General features: G+C 44.1%; 1 protein-coding gene and 1 long non-coding RNA gene across 3 annotated transcripts in view; one reads left to right on the plus strand and one right to left on the minus strand.

Annotated features, from left to right (window-relative positions):
- The window catches only part of EPHA1 (EPH receptor A1), a 79,837-nt gene extending 66,037 nt beyond the window's left edge, over positions 1-13,800 (minus strand). The window contains exons 1-2 of one of the 2 annotated variants that reach the window (XM_083593031.1): positions 13,742-13,800; positions 1,399-1,466 (exon numbers count right to left, since the gene is read on the minus strand). Coding sequence is in view for 1 of the 2 variants with exons in the window: in XM_083593030.1 (XP_083449156.1) it covers positions 1,399-1,466; positions 13,328-13,424 (165 nt within the window). In the remaining variant the exon portion in view is untranslated. Of the gene's footprint in view, positions 1-1,398; positions 1,467-13,327; positions 13,689-13,741 lie in introns of those variants that run through there. The other variant, XM_083593030.1, reaches the window with a different exon arrangement.
- Positions 6,021-13,321, plus strand: LOC310753069. Its single transcript, XR_014543147.1, has 3 exons — positions 6,021-7,153; positions 9,271-9,344; positions 11,078-13,321. It is a non-coding gene; the product is annotated as an uncharacterized lncRNA (long non-coding RNA).
- Positions 13,801-15,355: the final 1,555 nt, after the last annotated feature.

Consider the following 15,355-nt stretch of genomic DNA (forward strand, 5'->3'; position numbering starts at 1 on the left):
GTGAGCTCCCGTTGCTCAGTCCCTGCTCCTGCCAACCTAGCAGTTCGAAAACACATCAAAGTGCAAGTAGATAAATAGGTACCACTCCGGCAGGAAGGTAAACGGCGTTTCCGTGCGCTGCTCTGGTTCGCCAGAAGCAGCTTAGTCATGCTGGCCACATGACCCGGAAGCTGTACGCTGGCTCCCTCGGCCAATAAAGTGAGATGAGCGCCGCAACCCCAGAGTCGGTCATGACTGGACCTACTTTTACCTTTAAGAGCCATGTGTAGAAAACTCAGGCCTGGAATATAAGGCTGGGCTGATGTCTGGTTACAAAGTGAAGCTACCATTCTGCATCAAAAGCATGCAGCCCTACATTTGACGGGTTATTTCAGGTCCAAATGTCACCTTCAGCTTTCCTCACATCCGTAGCTCTTGTCCATTTCCTCCCAGCTTTCCTTTCTTTGTCAACCCCCACCCTTTTCTCTTCATCACCTCCCCAGTAGACCTTCAAATCCTCCTGTCCCAGCCACATATCATTGCTTCCTTTGACTTGTTTTCTCAACCGACCCCTACGTAGGGTGGCCACACAACCTATTTTACAGAGGACAATCCTTGATCCCAAATGGCTGTCAGTACAGTGGTACCTCAGGTTAAGAACTTAATTCGTTCTGGAGGTCTGTTCTTAACCTGAAACTGTCCTTAACCTGAGGTACCACTTTAGCTAATGGGGCCTCCTGCTGCTGCAGCGCCACCAGAGCACGATTTCTGTTCTCATCCTGAAGCAAAGTTCTTAACCTGAGGTACTATTTCTGGGTTAGCGGAGTCTGTAACCTGAAGCGTATGTAACCTGAAGCGTCTGTAACCCGAAGTACCACTGTAGTCAGTCCTATATTTGAAGGTGCCCTCTATTTGAGGGCTGTCCATTCCAGTCTAAGTCTGGTTTAAAGCTCAGGAACGGGAAAAAATGAGAAGTTGCCCATCAATAGTCAGCAGACTGAACAGGCAACCAAGTCACCTGGCATCTTCCCCACTATTATGAGATGTTTTGCATTTCTATTTAAATTCTAGCAGTTATTTCTACATTTGTGCATACATATGAATACATATACGCACAAATTATCATGCATAGAGTTTATGCAAATTTATGTCTTTTTTTTGGTCTGCCAATTTTTTTTGGCAAAGCATAATGGGCTATCTTAGCTCATCTGATCTTTTCTAAGGCCTCTGTCTCTTCTGCCTCTCATTCTCTATAGACCTTTACCTGCATCGCCCCTCTCTGACATCAGAGAACCTCAGCCAATGGCAACCTATCACCGCCAGAGGTATCACTACCACCGCCACAAAACCCCTCCATGCATTTCAATATAAAAGTAGATTGCTTCCAGTTCTCTTTCTGAACATGAACTGGCTACTCACCCCGTTTTCTTGAGGATGTGGCAACCAACCCAACTCATTCTGAGCAATGCTTGTGTCAAGAAGGTTCACTGAAAATCATCCAAAAAAAAAAAAATTAGGACATGCAGCAAAATATCAGATTTCAAGTCACCATGTAATGGGTCCTTACTGTACAGGCTATCCTTTATGCCAAAAGAAGGCAGCTTCATTGAAAGTCACTAGCGGAATCATAAAGGTATGAAGGGACCTCCTGATAGCTCAGTTGGTAGAGCATGAGACTCTTAATCTCAGGGTTGTAAGTTTGAGCCCCACATTGGGTAAAAGATTCCTGCATTGCAGGGGGTTGGAACAGATGATCCTCATGGTCCCTTTCAACTCTACAGTTCTGTGATTCTGTGACCTTGAGAATCGTACGATCCCAGAGAGCCAATCCTGTGCTGCCACTTGCTATACAGCACCAAGATCTCCTGTTGTTCCTCTACTTGTCACAGGTATAGGATGCCCATATGTCCTACTTTACCGAATCATAGAATTGTGAGTTGGGAGGGACCCCAAGATTCATCTAGTCCAAGCCTCTGCAATGTAGGAATCTCAACTAAAGCATCCATGACGGATGGCCATCCAACGTCTGCTTGGAAACCTCCAAGGAAGGCAGAGTCCTCTCTTTGAATGTGTCCTCTATTTGAGAGCTGTGCAGATCAAGAAAGGTCTGAAGATTCCCCATCAACACATAGCAACACCTGCACAGCAGACTGGGCAGACACACGTCACCTGGTGCCTTACCCACTGTGGAGAGATGTATTGCACATCTGTTTAAATTTTGCCAATTACTCCTACATTTGCACCTATATTACACTTATAACTTCTCATACTCAAATGGATGTCCTCTTTTTTGGTTGATGCAAATTATCACCTTTGGGGATGCATAACTGCTACCCTACATAGGGACTGGACCAGGAGTCAGCAACCTTTTTCAGCTGTGGGCCAGTCCACCATACCTCAGACCATGTGGTGGGCTGGACTATATTTTGGGAAAAAAGTATGAACCAATTCCTATGCCCCAGAAATAACCCAGAGATGCATTTTAAATAAAAGCACACATTCTACTCATGTAAGAACACCAGGCAGGTCCCACAAATAACCCAGAGATGCATTTTAAATAAAAGGACACATTCTACTCATGTAAAAACACACTGATTCCTGGACCGTGTGCGGGCCAGATTGAGAAGGCGATTGGGCCGCATCCGGCCCACAGGCCTTAGGTTGCCCACCTGTGGACTGGACCTTACCAGTCTTTGGGACACCTGGACACCTGGAAGCTGTACCACAAAATAAACACATCCATTTTAAAGAGAGACTGGTAGTGAGATGTGGACAATGTAAACAAGGAACGCGGAATCTCAGGCCATGTGCCAAATGTGGTACCCCAGGCCTCTCTGGTTCACGGCAGGATTCATCCCTATACTTCACACTGTCCTCTGGTTCCTTTACATGGCTGAAAGGTCTCCCTTCCTCTTTCCACACAATTTCATTTTTAAAAAATGGGGGGGGCACAGAAGAGGAGTCCTTGTCCTTTCTGTATTCCATCCATTTTGCAAGCAATAAAATGTCTCAGCCAGCAGTTAATGGATCTCGGCCACACCAACCTGATTTCTGAAACGTACATCTTAAATCACAGAACTTGCAGCAGCTGAGCTGAGAGAGTTACTGACTCATACTTCAAGTTCCTCTCATGAACAAATGACTCCCAGAAGAAGTCACCATGATTTGTCTACTGCTGTGGCAAGTAAAGTGGCGAAAAAGAGCCGTAACATTATCTGGGGTTTATTAGAATAGGAAAGGGGTGCCTTGACACTTGCAGTCATCTCTTCAGCACAGAGGAGCCTGACCTAACAAAAGGATGAAAAGTGACAGGGACAAATTACCAGAACAAAAGATCAATTAGTGTTGCCTCAGGGAACTAACCAGAGACAGGAATGACAGGCCAGGGGATCATGGGAGACAAAGATGCACATGCAGTCACTTTTTTGAATAAAACTATTCAACAGTTATGGGATCCCCACTTTGGACTACTGTATGTACAGTGGTACCTTGGGTTAAGTACTTAATTCGTTCCGGAGGTCCGTACTTAACCTGAAACTGTTCTTAACCTGAAGCACCACTTTAGCTAATGGGGCCTCCTGCTGCTGCCGTGCCACCGGAGCACAATTTCTGTTCTCATCCTGAAGCAAAGTTCTTAACCTGAAGCACTATTTCTGGGTTAGCGGAGTTTGTAACCTGAAGCGTATGTAACCTGAAGCGTATGTAACCCAAGGTACCACTGTACTGATATGACACATAAGAAAGACTGAATGTCTGTTAAACAAAAATCCCAACCTCCAGTTGGCAATCTTATTTTTGGCCTGATGCAAACGTAAGACTGGTTAGGGGATTAGAGCACCTTATGGGCCCCACACTCTCCTTCCACACCCACCTTGCCTCTCGTATGGGCATGCTTTCTGTTTTGGGGCTATAATTAGAGTCAAGGGCTGCACCTGTGCTTTCCCTAATCTTAGCCAGCATCAGACCACAGTTTGGAACCATGATTAGAAGTGGATTTGCAAGCTGTGGTTTGGGCTGACTACGGCACACGTTAGACATTACAGCCTCCCGGTGGAAGCTGCTTTCCCACAGGTTCATGCCAACAGCACGGCTGCAGCTTCCAAAGCCCCACAATTATGTGGGTGAGGCCAATTGTGCAGGTCTTTCCTATTCTGTAAACCTCATCCCTCGTTCCCTACAGCTCATCTTCCTTCTCCTCTCTCCCTGCCTTGGTTGTGAGAGGTTGTTGTTTTTTTGTCGCTTCCTAGTTCTTGCTTCTCTTTCCCAACTCCTCCTTCAAATTTCATTCTGTTGATTCTTTAACTCCTTTTAAGCCCTTTTGTGTGCATCAGCCCATTATTTACTCCTGATCTTTTAATATCTTGAATTGTGCTTTCACTCCTTTCTCCTTCTCCTTTAATCTCTCTCCTTTTTCCTGTGTGTATCTACCAATTAGTAACGTGTCGTGAATCTGATCACATCTCCTCTAGTGACTAGTCCATGAAAGCTTATCCCACAATAAATTTGTTTGTCTTTAAAGGGCTACAATACTTTTGTTATTTATGGCACGATCACATTCACTTTTTTTATCTTACATATTTCTATACTGCTTTTCAGCCAAATGGCCCTCAGGGCAATTCGCAGAGATAAAAAGAATACAGGCAACTCCCAATTTACATGGGGGCTATGTTCCAAGGTCCATTCTGAAGGAAATCAGCCCCGAGTGCTCACTGGAAGGACAGATCGTGAAGCTGAGGCTCCAAGACTTTGGCCACCTCATGAGAAGAGAAGACTCCCTGGAAAAGACACGGATGTTGGGAAAGATGGAGGGCACAAGGAGAAGGGGACGACAGAGGACGAGACGGCTGGACAGTGTTCTCAAAGCTACCAGCCTGAGTTTGACCAAACTGCGGGAGGCAGTGGAAGACAGGAGTGCCTGGCGTGCTCTGGTCCATGGGGTCACGAAGAGGCGGACACGACTAAATGACTAAACAACAACATGTTCCAAGGCCCTGTGTGTTTAAATGAAATCGCCTATATTTGAAACACCATTGAAAAAGCCTGTTCAACCACCATCACTTTCTGTGACGTTCTTGGGTCACTTCCGGGTTTGGTGTGATGCACACATGCGCAATCATGCCTAAAATGGTCACTGCCTGTATATAAATGTTGTTATTAATTAAAAAAGCATTACATGCACACATCTGTGTTACTGTGATGACATTGTGCTTTTTCTTATTACCACCCAAGCCCTGCTTTCACTATCTCCACAAATCAGTGAAGTCTGTAAATCAGAGCATGTAGTAAGCGCATGAGAGAAAATCCCCAATGAAGTAACCTGTGGGGTCTGAAGAATCCTTATCTACTCCTCTAATGAAGACCTAGGGTGATAATAAAGTGCTCTTTTAAGTTTGGAGCATCACTGACCCACACAGTAGTAACATCTAACAGATAAGAAGTGGAACACTCTTGTGCACTTTTAGCACCAGTGCTATCACAGCAAGGATCACTACTGGAGGCCTCCAAGTGTTAAACATCGCTTAAAGGCTCTTCTCAGCTGCTTTGCAATAGCCCACCCATCACTGATTTAAAACACCATTGTCCTATAATATGATACTAGTATAGTTAAAGCTATGGTTTTCCCAGTAGTGATGTATAGAAGTGAGAGCTGGACCATAAAGAAGGCTGATCGCCGAAGAATTGATGCTTTTGAATTATGGTGCTGGAGGAGACTCTTGAGAGTCCCATGGACTGCAAGAAGATCAAACCTCTCCATTCTTAAGGAAATCAGCCCTGAGTACTCACTGGAAGGACAGATCATGAAGCTGAGGCTCCAATACTTTGGCCAGCTCATGAGAAGAGAAGACTCCCTGGAAAAGACCCTGATGTTGGGAAAGATGGAGGGCACAAGGAGAAGGGGACGACAGAGGACGAGATGGTTGGACAGTGTTCTTGAAGCTACCAGCGTGATTTTGACCAAGCTGTGGGAAGCAGTGGAAGACAGGAGTGCCTGGCGTGCTCTGGTTCATAGGTCATGAAGAGTCGGACATGACTAAACGACTAAACAACAACAACAAACAGTTTAATCTGAATGTCGCCACCTGAAGTGTGTGAAAAGAGCTTCTGCCTATGAGGTGCTTCAATGTTAATGAGCTTGCATTCAGTGTGCATGTGCACTACGGTGAAGATGCATCCACCCTGCACTCTGAGATTTAACTTCTACAGCCGGTTTCCCCAACCTGGTGCCCTCCAGATACTTTTGCTTGGAGTAGAGCAACAATGCTAGCAATTAGTTACATGAACTGGGCAGAGAGGGCAGTGTTTATAGGCCAAAAAGGCAATCTGTTCTTGCCTCACACACTCTTTTCTAGGAAGTACTTTTTGGTAAAGCAGATTACTTCTGTTCAGGCTTCTACTTCCTTCCTCCTTCGCCAAGTTAGTCCAGGTTAGCGACAGAATGAGTTAGCATGCGGTTGTAATGCTAACGTATTGGCTCCATCTTGGCCACGTGCAAAACAGGTGCTTAGCATGGCCTTGTTTGCTGTGAGTAATAAACCTTAAGTATTCTTTATCCTTTCAACTTGAAGTCTTACCAGACTGTTTATCTGTGCAAACCACTGCAAAATATTTACCAGACTCCCAACCACGTCTGATTAGAACTACCACCGATTTCAGCCAGCCAACCGAGAGGTGGTCCCGGAAACCAGAAGATAGGGAAACTCCGTTTTAAAGCTGCGCTTCCGAAGGGCAACACAAGGGAGTGTTTTACTATGGCCAGGAACAAAAAGTGAAGCAAAGTAGGGACAGCGGGAATAGATTTTTGCTCATATAAAACATTTAGACTCTGCTTCTTAACTACAGGAAGTCTCCTTAACAACTCTTACTGACGGTGGTTCTCCATGTTTGCAGACTACAAGATAATAGCATCATGGGCACCATCAGGGTCATCCAGTCTAACCCCCCTATAATGCAGGAATATTTTGCTCAACATGGGGCTCAAACCACACCCCTGAGATTAAGAGGCTCAGGCTTTACCAAATGAGCTGCCTCAGGCCCAGCCCTGCTGCTGGAGATCCTTGTAACTGGAGATACCAGGACCTGAAAATTGAACCTTCCAATTCTGCCCGATATTGCCTATTGCCCTGACACGGATGCTCAGCAGGGCCTACAGGCCTCTGAGTAGGCAATGACTAGGGTGAGTGGATCTGAGCAGGCCCTTTCCTTGCTACTCTTCTCCCTGGATGACTGCTTGCATTTTGGCATATGCTGAGGATCTGATCTGTACTGCCCATAATGTTTATTTATCCATGTTGGGTAGAGGGGAGGTCTATGTCTAAAGGATCTTTGTCTTTCATAAGTTTGCATGGAGTAGGGGAAGGAATTCTTCTGCAGGTACGGAAGAAGAACACACAAGAAACCCGCTTTGAAATGCCCAAGAAGAGCAAGTTGTTTTTCTTGCTACATTACCCACAGTTTGTTCCACTTTCTTCATTCTGACACATCTCAAATGGATTTCTGTATTGTGCTGCAGACTAATAAGAGGCTAGAATGACCATTAAGGCCACAGTGACTCATTTTCAACTCGGTGCTTAATAATTTAAGCTGCCGTGCTGAAAATTTCTTCTGCGGGTTAAAACAAACAAACATTCTCCATCAATTAATGAGATGGAAAAGACATTAGAAACTTTTCAAAGGAGAGAGAAAAAATTGAAGGGGTGAAACTCTCATGGTAGGGTTTTTCTTGCACTTATCTTACTTTTGAGGTGGCCAGAGTGTGTTTTGGTTTCTCAGTGTCCTTTCTTTCATTCTAGAAATCCTCTCAGCTGGCACTTTGCAGCCTTCCCAGGTGCCTATGTGTCAGTTAAAGCCCAGGGGAAAACATCATGAGGCCTTTTTAATATCATGGTCAGCTGGGGAGGCTGAAAATTGCTGGGTAGATGTTTACAGGAACGGGTAGCACACGTACCACCCTTGGCCATCTCATGATGATAAAATAAGCTCAAAACCCCACAACCACTCATATTTTAAAGAAATTCTAAAACACCCTGAGAATGTGAGAGAAAAATGGGAACCCTTTTGCTGAGGAGGAAAAGGTTTGAGAAACTGGGGGGAGAGGTATCGGCACTAATTAAAACAGCGGGATTTGATAGCTTCCCCAGCCATCTCCTATGACATCCACTAATACAACAAAATTCTGGATTGTCCAGATCTGGTCTCGAACGTTGTCCTGCTGGCCCAGGTGTCACTTTAGACTGCTTTAAAATGGCTGCTGTTGTTTTTTAATTGAAATGTGTGATTGGAATTTGTGGTTGTTTTAGGTAAGCTGCCCTGTGAAAGCTCTGCTCCAAAATGTGACCTATTTCACATTTTCAAGAAATATTTCAAGAAGAAATGAAATAAAATCTTGCCACACTAATGCCGCAAGCTGTGCACAGCTCACAAGAGGGGTTCGTAATATATTTGCTGGAATTGAGAGGGTAGGAGACATTGCCCCCCCTTCTGCACTATGCATTCAAATCAGTATCATACCACTTTAAACAGTGATGGTTTCCTGACAAGAATTATGGAAAATGCATTTTTAAGGGTGCTGAGAGTTCTTATATTGATTTAACCGTAACTCCCTCTTCCCAGGGAACTCTGAAAATGGTTTCTCTGTGAAGGGAATAAGGGTCTCAGCACTCTTAACAAACTACAGTTCCTGGGATTTTTTGGGGGAGAAAGCTGTGATTGTTTAAAATGGCACGGCACTGCTTTGAATGTATAGTGCGTTGCCAGAAGTGGGCAGAATACAACTCAATAAATCACCCACTCAAAAAAATGCTTCAGTGAGTCCGACTCAAGCAAACCCCCATGTCTGACATAGAGTTCCTTTTCTGGGTGCTATTCACTGGTACCCTCAATCTAAATCAATCCGGGGGGGGTGTTGCCAGTGGCGTAGCGTGGGTTGTCAGCACCCGGGGCAAGGCAAGTAATTTGCGCCCCCTAACCCAGGTAGGGGCAGAGAGCTGCGAGTGCGAGCGCCCCCCCAGATGTTGCGCCCGGTGTGGCCGGCCCCCCCTGCACCCCCCACGCTACGCCACTGGGTGTTGCAGAGAGAGAGAGAGAGAGAGAGAGAGAGAGAGAGAGAGAGAGAGAGAGAGAGAAGTAAAATGTATTTGGCATAAAGTTATACGGAAATGAAGGGTTACAAAGCATAGCAATGCTTGTCAACTGCAGCCAGCACGGTAACAATAGGATATGTAGTGAAGGGAGGTCCTTCTCGCTAGACCTGCAAGCTATTCACTAATTAGACCTATCATTTCATTCCCACAGGAGATTAAATTCAATTTAAAAGACTTCTTTCGCACTTCTCCTTCTCCAAGAAAATGCTGGGCAGAATCTTCAGAGTAAGTTTTCTTGAAGAAGAGGGAACCAGAGGCATAGGGTGATGTAATAATGTGCTCATTTATGGTCATTCCTTCTTTTCTCCCTTCATGTGTGTAACATGTAAAGTGGGATCAAGTAAGCGGGTTAAAGTAATCAGGTTCTGGACAGCTACGAACCTTGACAGCTTGGTTTGATGCAACTTGCCCATGGAAATGCAGAACATCGGCTCCAAATACATTTTGATACTAGTTAAAAGCAGATTATCGGGACGCGGGTGGCGCTGTGGGTTAAACCACAGAGCCTAGGACTTGCCGATCAGAAGATCGGCAGTTCGAATCCCCGTGACAGGGTGAGCTCCATTGCTCGGTCCCTGCTCCTGCCAACCTAGCAGTTCGAAAGCACGTCAAAGTGCAAGTAGATAAATAGGTACCGCTCTAGCGGGAAGGTAAACGGTGTTTCCGTGTGCTGCTCTGGTTCACCAGAAGCGGCTTAGTCATGCTGGCCACATGACCCGGAAGCTGTACGCAGGCTCCCTCAGCCAATAAAGCGAGATGAGCACTGCAACCCCAGAGTCGTCCGCAACTGGACCTAACGGTCAAGGGTCCCTTTACCTTAAAAGCAGATTAAGGGTTTTGGATAAGGGCACCCATCTTATAATAAAAACAACTACTAAGCAATTCATATAAGGAGCCCATTATTCGAAAACTTCATCAGTATCACTGCGTTAGATAAGGAGAAGGTGCCAGCCAAACAGAGCTAGAGGCCAAAGAGGAAGGGCACAAAGGCCGTCAGGGTTTTCATGAGATGTTGAAATACTGAAATCAATATTTGAAGAGCACTTATATACGTTCAGCTTCGAAGTTCTCATGAGTTTTGTGAACTCTGCACCTGCAGTGTGCAGAGCAAATATATTTATCACTTTATAAATTCCCCATTTGCTAATGTCATTCTAACCCAGTAATTTCACCCATTGGTTATGCCATATTTCCGTAATTCAGGTTTAGAGATCGTTCCGATATAATATGTTGTCAGCCACAGACACGATGATGTAAACTTGCTTGGTCTGCTGACAAACTGGTGAAACTAAAATATTCTGATTGAGTGATTTTAATCGCAGTCATTTTGACTAACAATGTCAATTATTACCAAGACTTCCCTTCCCTTCGCACTAATCACCTCTGGGCCATATTTACATCACACCATAGTCTTAAGTTGGTTTAAATGTCCTGGGAACTATAGCTGTGACAAGTGAAGTAAAGAGTTGATTGGCAGGGATGTATCCCTAGGAAAGAATTCACAGTACCATCATCAAACCTGCTATGGTCTCAGTCAGGATAGGTGTACAGCAAGCATCAGAGCATTGATGCGGCATAATGCTTTTCTTCTGGTATCATCTCCTCCTCCTGTCTTTCTCATTTTCCCTGTGCCAAATTTTCCTTTTCTTACAACTTCAAAACTTCAAGTAGAAATTATATGGGGTAATGTGTGGATAAAAAGGTCATGTGATTTTTGTACGCTTAAAGAAAACTATATGAAAATGATGTACCGGTGGTATTTGACTCCTACTAAATTATCTAAAGTGTACAAGACAAGTTCAAATATCTACTGGAAGTGTAAAGAAAAGGAGGGTACATGTGGTAGACATGTAAGATAACAAAATCCTTCTGGGAAATGGTATATAATGAACTTTAAAAAAAATTGTTTAAAATAACTTTTGTCAAAAAACCAGAAGCGTTTTTACTAGGAATTCTAGGTACCGAGATTCCAAAAGATCAGAAAAGACTTTTTATGTATGCGACAACTGCTGCACGGATGTTATTAGCCCAAAGATGGAAAGAAGTGTCAATCCTAACAAGGGAAGAATGGCAAGCCAAAATGCTAGACTATGCCGAAACGGCAAAACTAACAGGGAGACTCAGGAATCAAGAAGACAAGGACATTAAAAAAATGGGGAAAATTTATAACTTACCTAGGAGACCATTGTAATCAAATTAAAACCCTAGCTGAACTCTAAGATACACTTGTAAAGTAACGAAGATTACAGATAATTTGGAAAAATGAAAATTATGGACAACATACTGATATGTAGTTTTAAACTCTGTTTTAAGGACCCATGTAGGCGATGGGGGAAAGTCAAGAGATTCAGAGAATATCACAAAATGATTACACAAACTGTTTGAATGTAAATTTTTAATGATAAAAATAAATTTTAACAAATTCCAAAAAGGCCCAAAAATGGAAGCAAGAAGAATTACCAACGATGGAAGAATGGAGGATGAAGTTAATGGATTATGCGGAACTCGACAAACTAACGGGAAGGATCCGAAACCGGTGCGACCAGAAATTTACCGAAGACTGGAGTAAATTTGCGGATTATTTCAAAAGTATATGTGATGATCAGACAACGATTGTAGGTTTGCAAGAAGTTCTGTGAGGGTAACATTAGAAATATTGTAAAAATGGAGAAGGAGAGATGATATGTTATGAGATCTAAAGGCAATATTAAGTTAGGAAATGCAGAAAAAGCGTTTAAGACGGAGGATTATCAGAGGTGCTGATGGAAGTCCAATAATGAATGTATTTGTGATAAATTGTGTGGTATGTTTTATAATTTTGTAATTTAAAAACCAATAAAAATATTTAAAACAAATAAATAAATAATTCCAAAAATGTCATGTGATTTATATAGTGCTAGCTATTCAAACATTATTATGTATTTCCCCCTTTTTATGTTGGAATAATCAGGAAAGCTTGGTGGAATGCCAGATGGTAGCTTGCTAGGAGGCTTAGCAAGGGCAGCTGGTTAGACAGGAAGGGGGAAATCATTGAAACTTCTCAGTGACTCCATGCCACAGAAGCTCAATCAACTGGCTGAGGGCTGGGGTTGGGAATCAATAGATATATACCCTTGGGACAGCAATAGGCAGAAATTTTATTTATTTTTAATGTCTATTTCATTAAGCATTCTGTCTTGTTTAATGAGAACTTTGAATTTCAGCAGTGTCCATGAACATTCTCGACCTTCCTCATTGTTTATTATTTACTCCGCACAGGGATGAGTTCAGAGAAAACTACTGCTTTGTTTGCTTTTTACGTCTTGCATGTAATCTGCCAGATTATAATTTTTATTTTTTTGTGGTACTGTGTCAGGGTGGGTAGGAGAGGCATAGTACTAAGAACCATCTCCAGGCACAGAAATTACAAGCTACAGACTGTCTGCTCCGTGTAAGCGGAATATATGTGTGATTCAGGTTAGCACTAAGGTTCTAAAGTAATGGGCTCTATAAAGTCCTTGGAGTCGTATCATTTGCCTACAGCTCGCTTATCAGGGCATTTCACTGTTCCTAATATATTTTTATTTTTCAAAAAAGAAAGGTTTTTTTAAAAAACAAAACAAAACACCAAAACCTGGAAAGCTAAGTAAAAACAAAGACCCTCTTTTTCAAGCAAAAAAACTAGAGCTTAAGACTAAGCATGTGTTATTTTAAGAGATTTTTCACGTATTGGGGATGCCACTCTTCACTTCAATGCTACTTTCCAGGTAAGTAAAGTCAGCCTCACGAGGGGCAGAGATGGTTAAGTGAGCTTGCCAATCAAGGCCTTTTTAAGCATCTCTTTACCACCTAGGGCTGTTTCACACACAACACAGCAGTAATTCCAAGTTTGCCACTTGGTGCCACAGCCAACCCAGGACTAAGCACACCTGTACGGACAGAACACAGGTCCACCACATTCATGCTTTACATTCTTAGGTGCACATTTAAAAATAATAAATGCATTAGGAGGCTCTTTCCTAATTTCTCATCCGCCAGAACTCAACACACATTGCAACTTTTTTTTTAATAAGCTGTTCCTAACCCAAGTCTCCCTATAAAATGCTCCAGCAGTTTTCTTTTTGCAGTTTTTTGCCCGGAAAACGAAGCTTCCCCTCCTTGGTACCTTCCAAGGAGTTTGTCCAGTTTAACCGAAAACTCCACGCCCATCTTTCCCAAAGCGCCCTTACCTTCTTTACTGGACACCTCAGGAGGAAGAGAAGCCCAGTGCAGGAAAAGGAGCTCAAAGGAGAGAACTGCCTTTGACACAGTATTCCTCATATCCATATTCCCTGTGGAAGCACTTCTGACCCTTTGCAGCACTCCTCCTCAGCTCTGGCAGCCTGCAGCTCTCTTAGTTCCTTCTCCAGAGGCCTTACACATCTGGGCAACAGCGTGGTGCCCTTTGCACGAGGCTCTCTCTTAGAGCCAGATGACGGACTGGGGCTCGTGCATTGCAAAATCTGCCTGCCTGGCCCTGAGTTATGATGAAAGACTCAGGCAGAGGAGTGGTGAAACCAGTTCTCTCCCAATCAACTCCCTTGCTTTACTAGCTTGAAAGGGGCTGTCCCAGGACTTCCCATCTGGCAGACAAATAAACTCACCTTAAAGGTAGCTACCTTTTCCTGGGATCCTCCCTCTGTCTTTTCCGTCAGTTACACCCTGTGTGTAGCTTCAGGGTGCCACCTGGTGGGTCGGGGCTGGCATTTTTGGTCCTCTTCCAGTGACTTCCACAGAAGTTAGGCTTTCTGTGTTTGTGGACTCCAGAGCTGAAAGAAGCCACTTGGATTAGTTCTTTTGCAAGATTCCTCCTGCTCTGGAGGGTAGAGCGCAAACCAATGGCTTCAAGTTACACGGAAGGAGATTCCAAACAAACATCAGGAAGAACTTTCTGGCAGTAACAGCTGTTTGACCGTGGAACGATCTTCCTTGGGAGGTTGTAGACTCTCATTCCTTGGAAGTTTTAAAGCAGATAATAATAATAATAATAATAATAATAATAATAATAATAATAATAATAATTGTTGTGACGTGGGGTTTGTGATTTCAGCTCTCTTGACATAATATGCTGGAGACAGTTCTGTAGTAACACTTCTTTATTAAAGCAAACAAGACTGAGACTGAGGAGGGGAGAGCTACATTTATAGGGACAGGGAACTAGCTAGAAAGGATACATTTTGGAGGGAACAATGTCAGACAATCACAGTCCTGCCTTTTGGAGGAAACCAATAAGACAGAGGATCCAAATACAGCAGCTTAAATGAACCAATAGTAGCTGTACCCTCTGGAACCAAAAGGCAGTTACTTTACCCTAATGCAAATACAGACAACAATAATACAGATATAAAATCCTTTGACTCAATACACAACACCCCTCCCCCCCTAGTGAGCACTGCAGACGTAATCTCTCAGGTACTGTGGGAGCCTACAACTTCTACTTGATCTCCTGACAACAGGTGTTGCCGGTTCTGGATTGGATGTTACCTGTGGTAGGGGGGTTGCTATAGGGGTTTCGTCAGGAACAGATGGAGTCCCAGACATCGCAGGGTCCCCTACCTGTACCTCGTCCTCCTGAGGACTAGCAGACCCTGGTTCATTTGCTGAAGCCCCTGGTGACTGCACCTCTGGGCCATTTTCACTCTGGTCTTGCAGCTCTGCGTCGTTAGCCAGGGATGAATTATCTGACCCCTCCCTGCTGAGCGCCCGGCGCCTCAGCTGATCTATATGTCTCTTCCAAACTTGCCCATTTTCCAAGGTCACATAGTAGGACACTGGTCCACTAGTCCGGGTGACCACACCAGCCACCCACTGCGAACCTCGTGAATAGTTCCTCACCCAGACCAGATCTTCAGGGGCGAGATACCTTGTTGTGTCAGCCTCAGCCTGGGGGGTTTCTCTTGAATTACGGTTTGGCATTTTATCGGGGTGGACATAATCCAGCACCGTTACCAGTCTTCTACCCAAGAGCAGCTCAGCTGGCGACTTGCCCGTCGCAGTACACGGCGTCGCATGCTGCAAAAATAACATTCGCGCGATGCGAGCTGACCAGTTACCCTCCATTAAGCGCGCAATGGATTCTTTGGCTGTTCTTACCATGCGCTCAGCCTGCCCATTGGAGGATGGGTGAAAGGGCGCGGATGTGACCCCTCTTATGAAGTTATCAGCCAAGAATGCCCTGAATTCTTGGGATACAAAAGCTGCCCCATTATCTGATACAA

The sequence above is a fragment of the Podarcis filfolensis genome, assembly GCF_964270895.1.
Source record: "Podarcis filfolensis genome assembly, chromosome: 17".
NCBI classification, from domain to species: Eukaryota; Metazoa; Chordata; class Lepidosauria; order Squamata; family Lacertidae; genus Podarcis; species Podarcis filfolensis.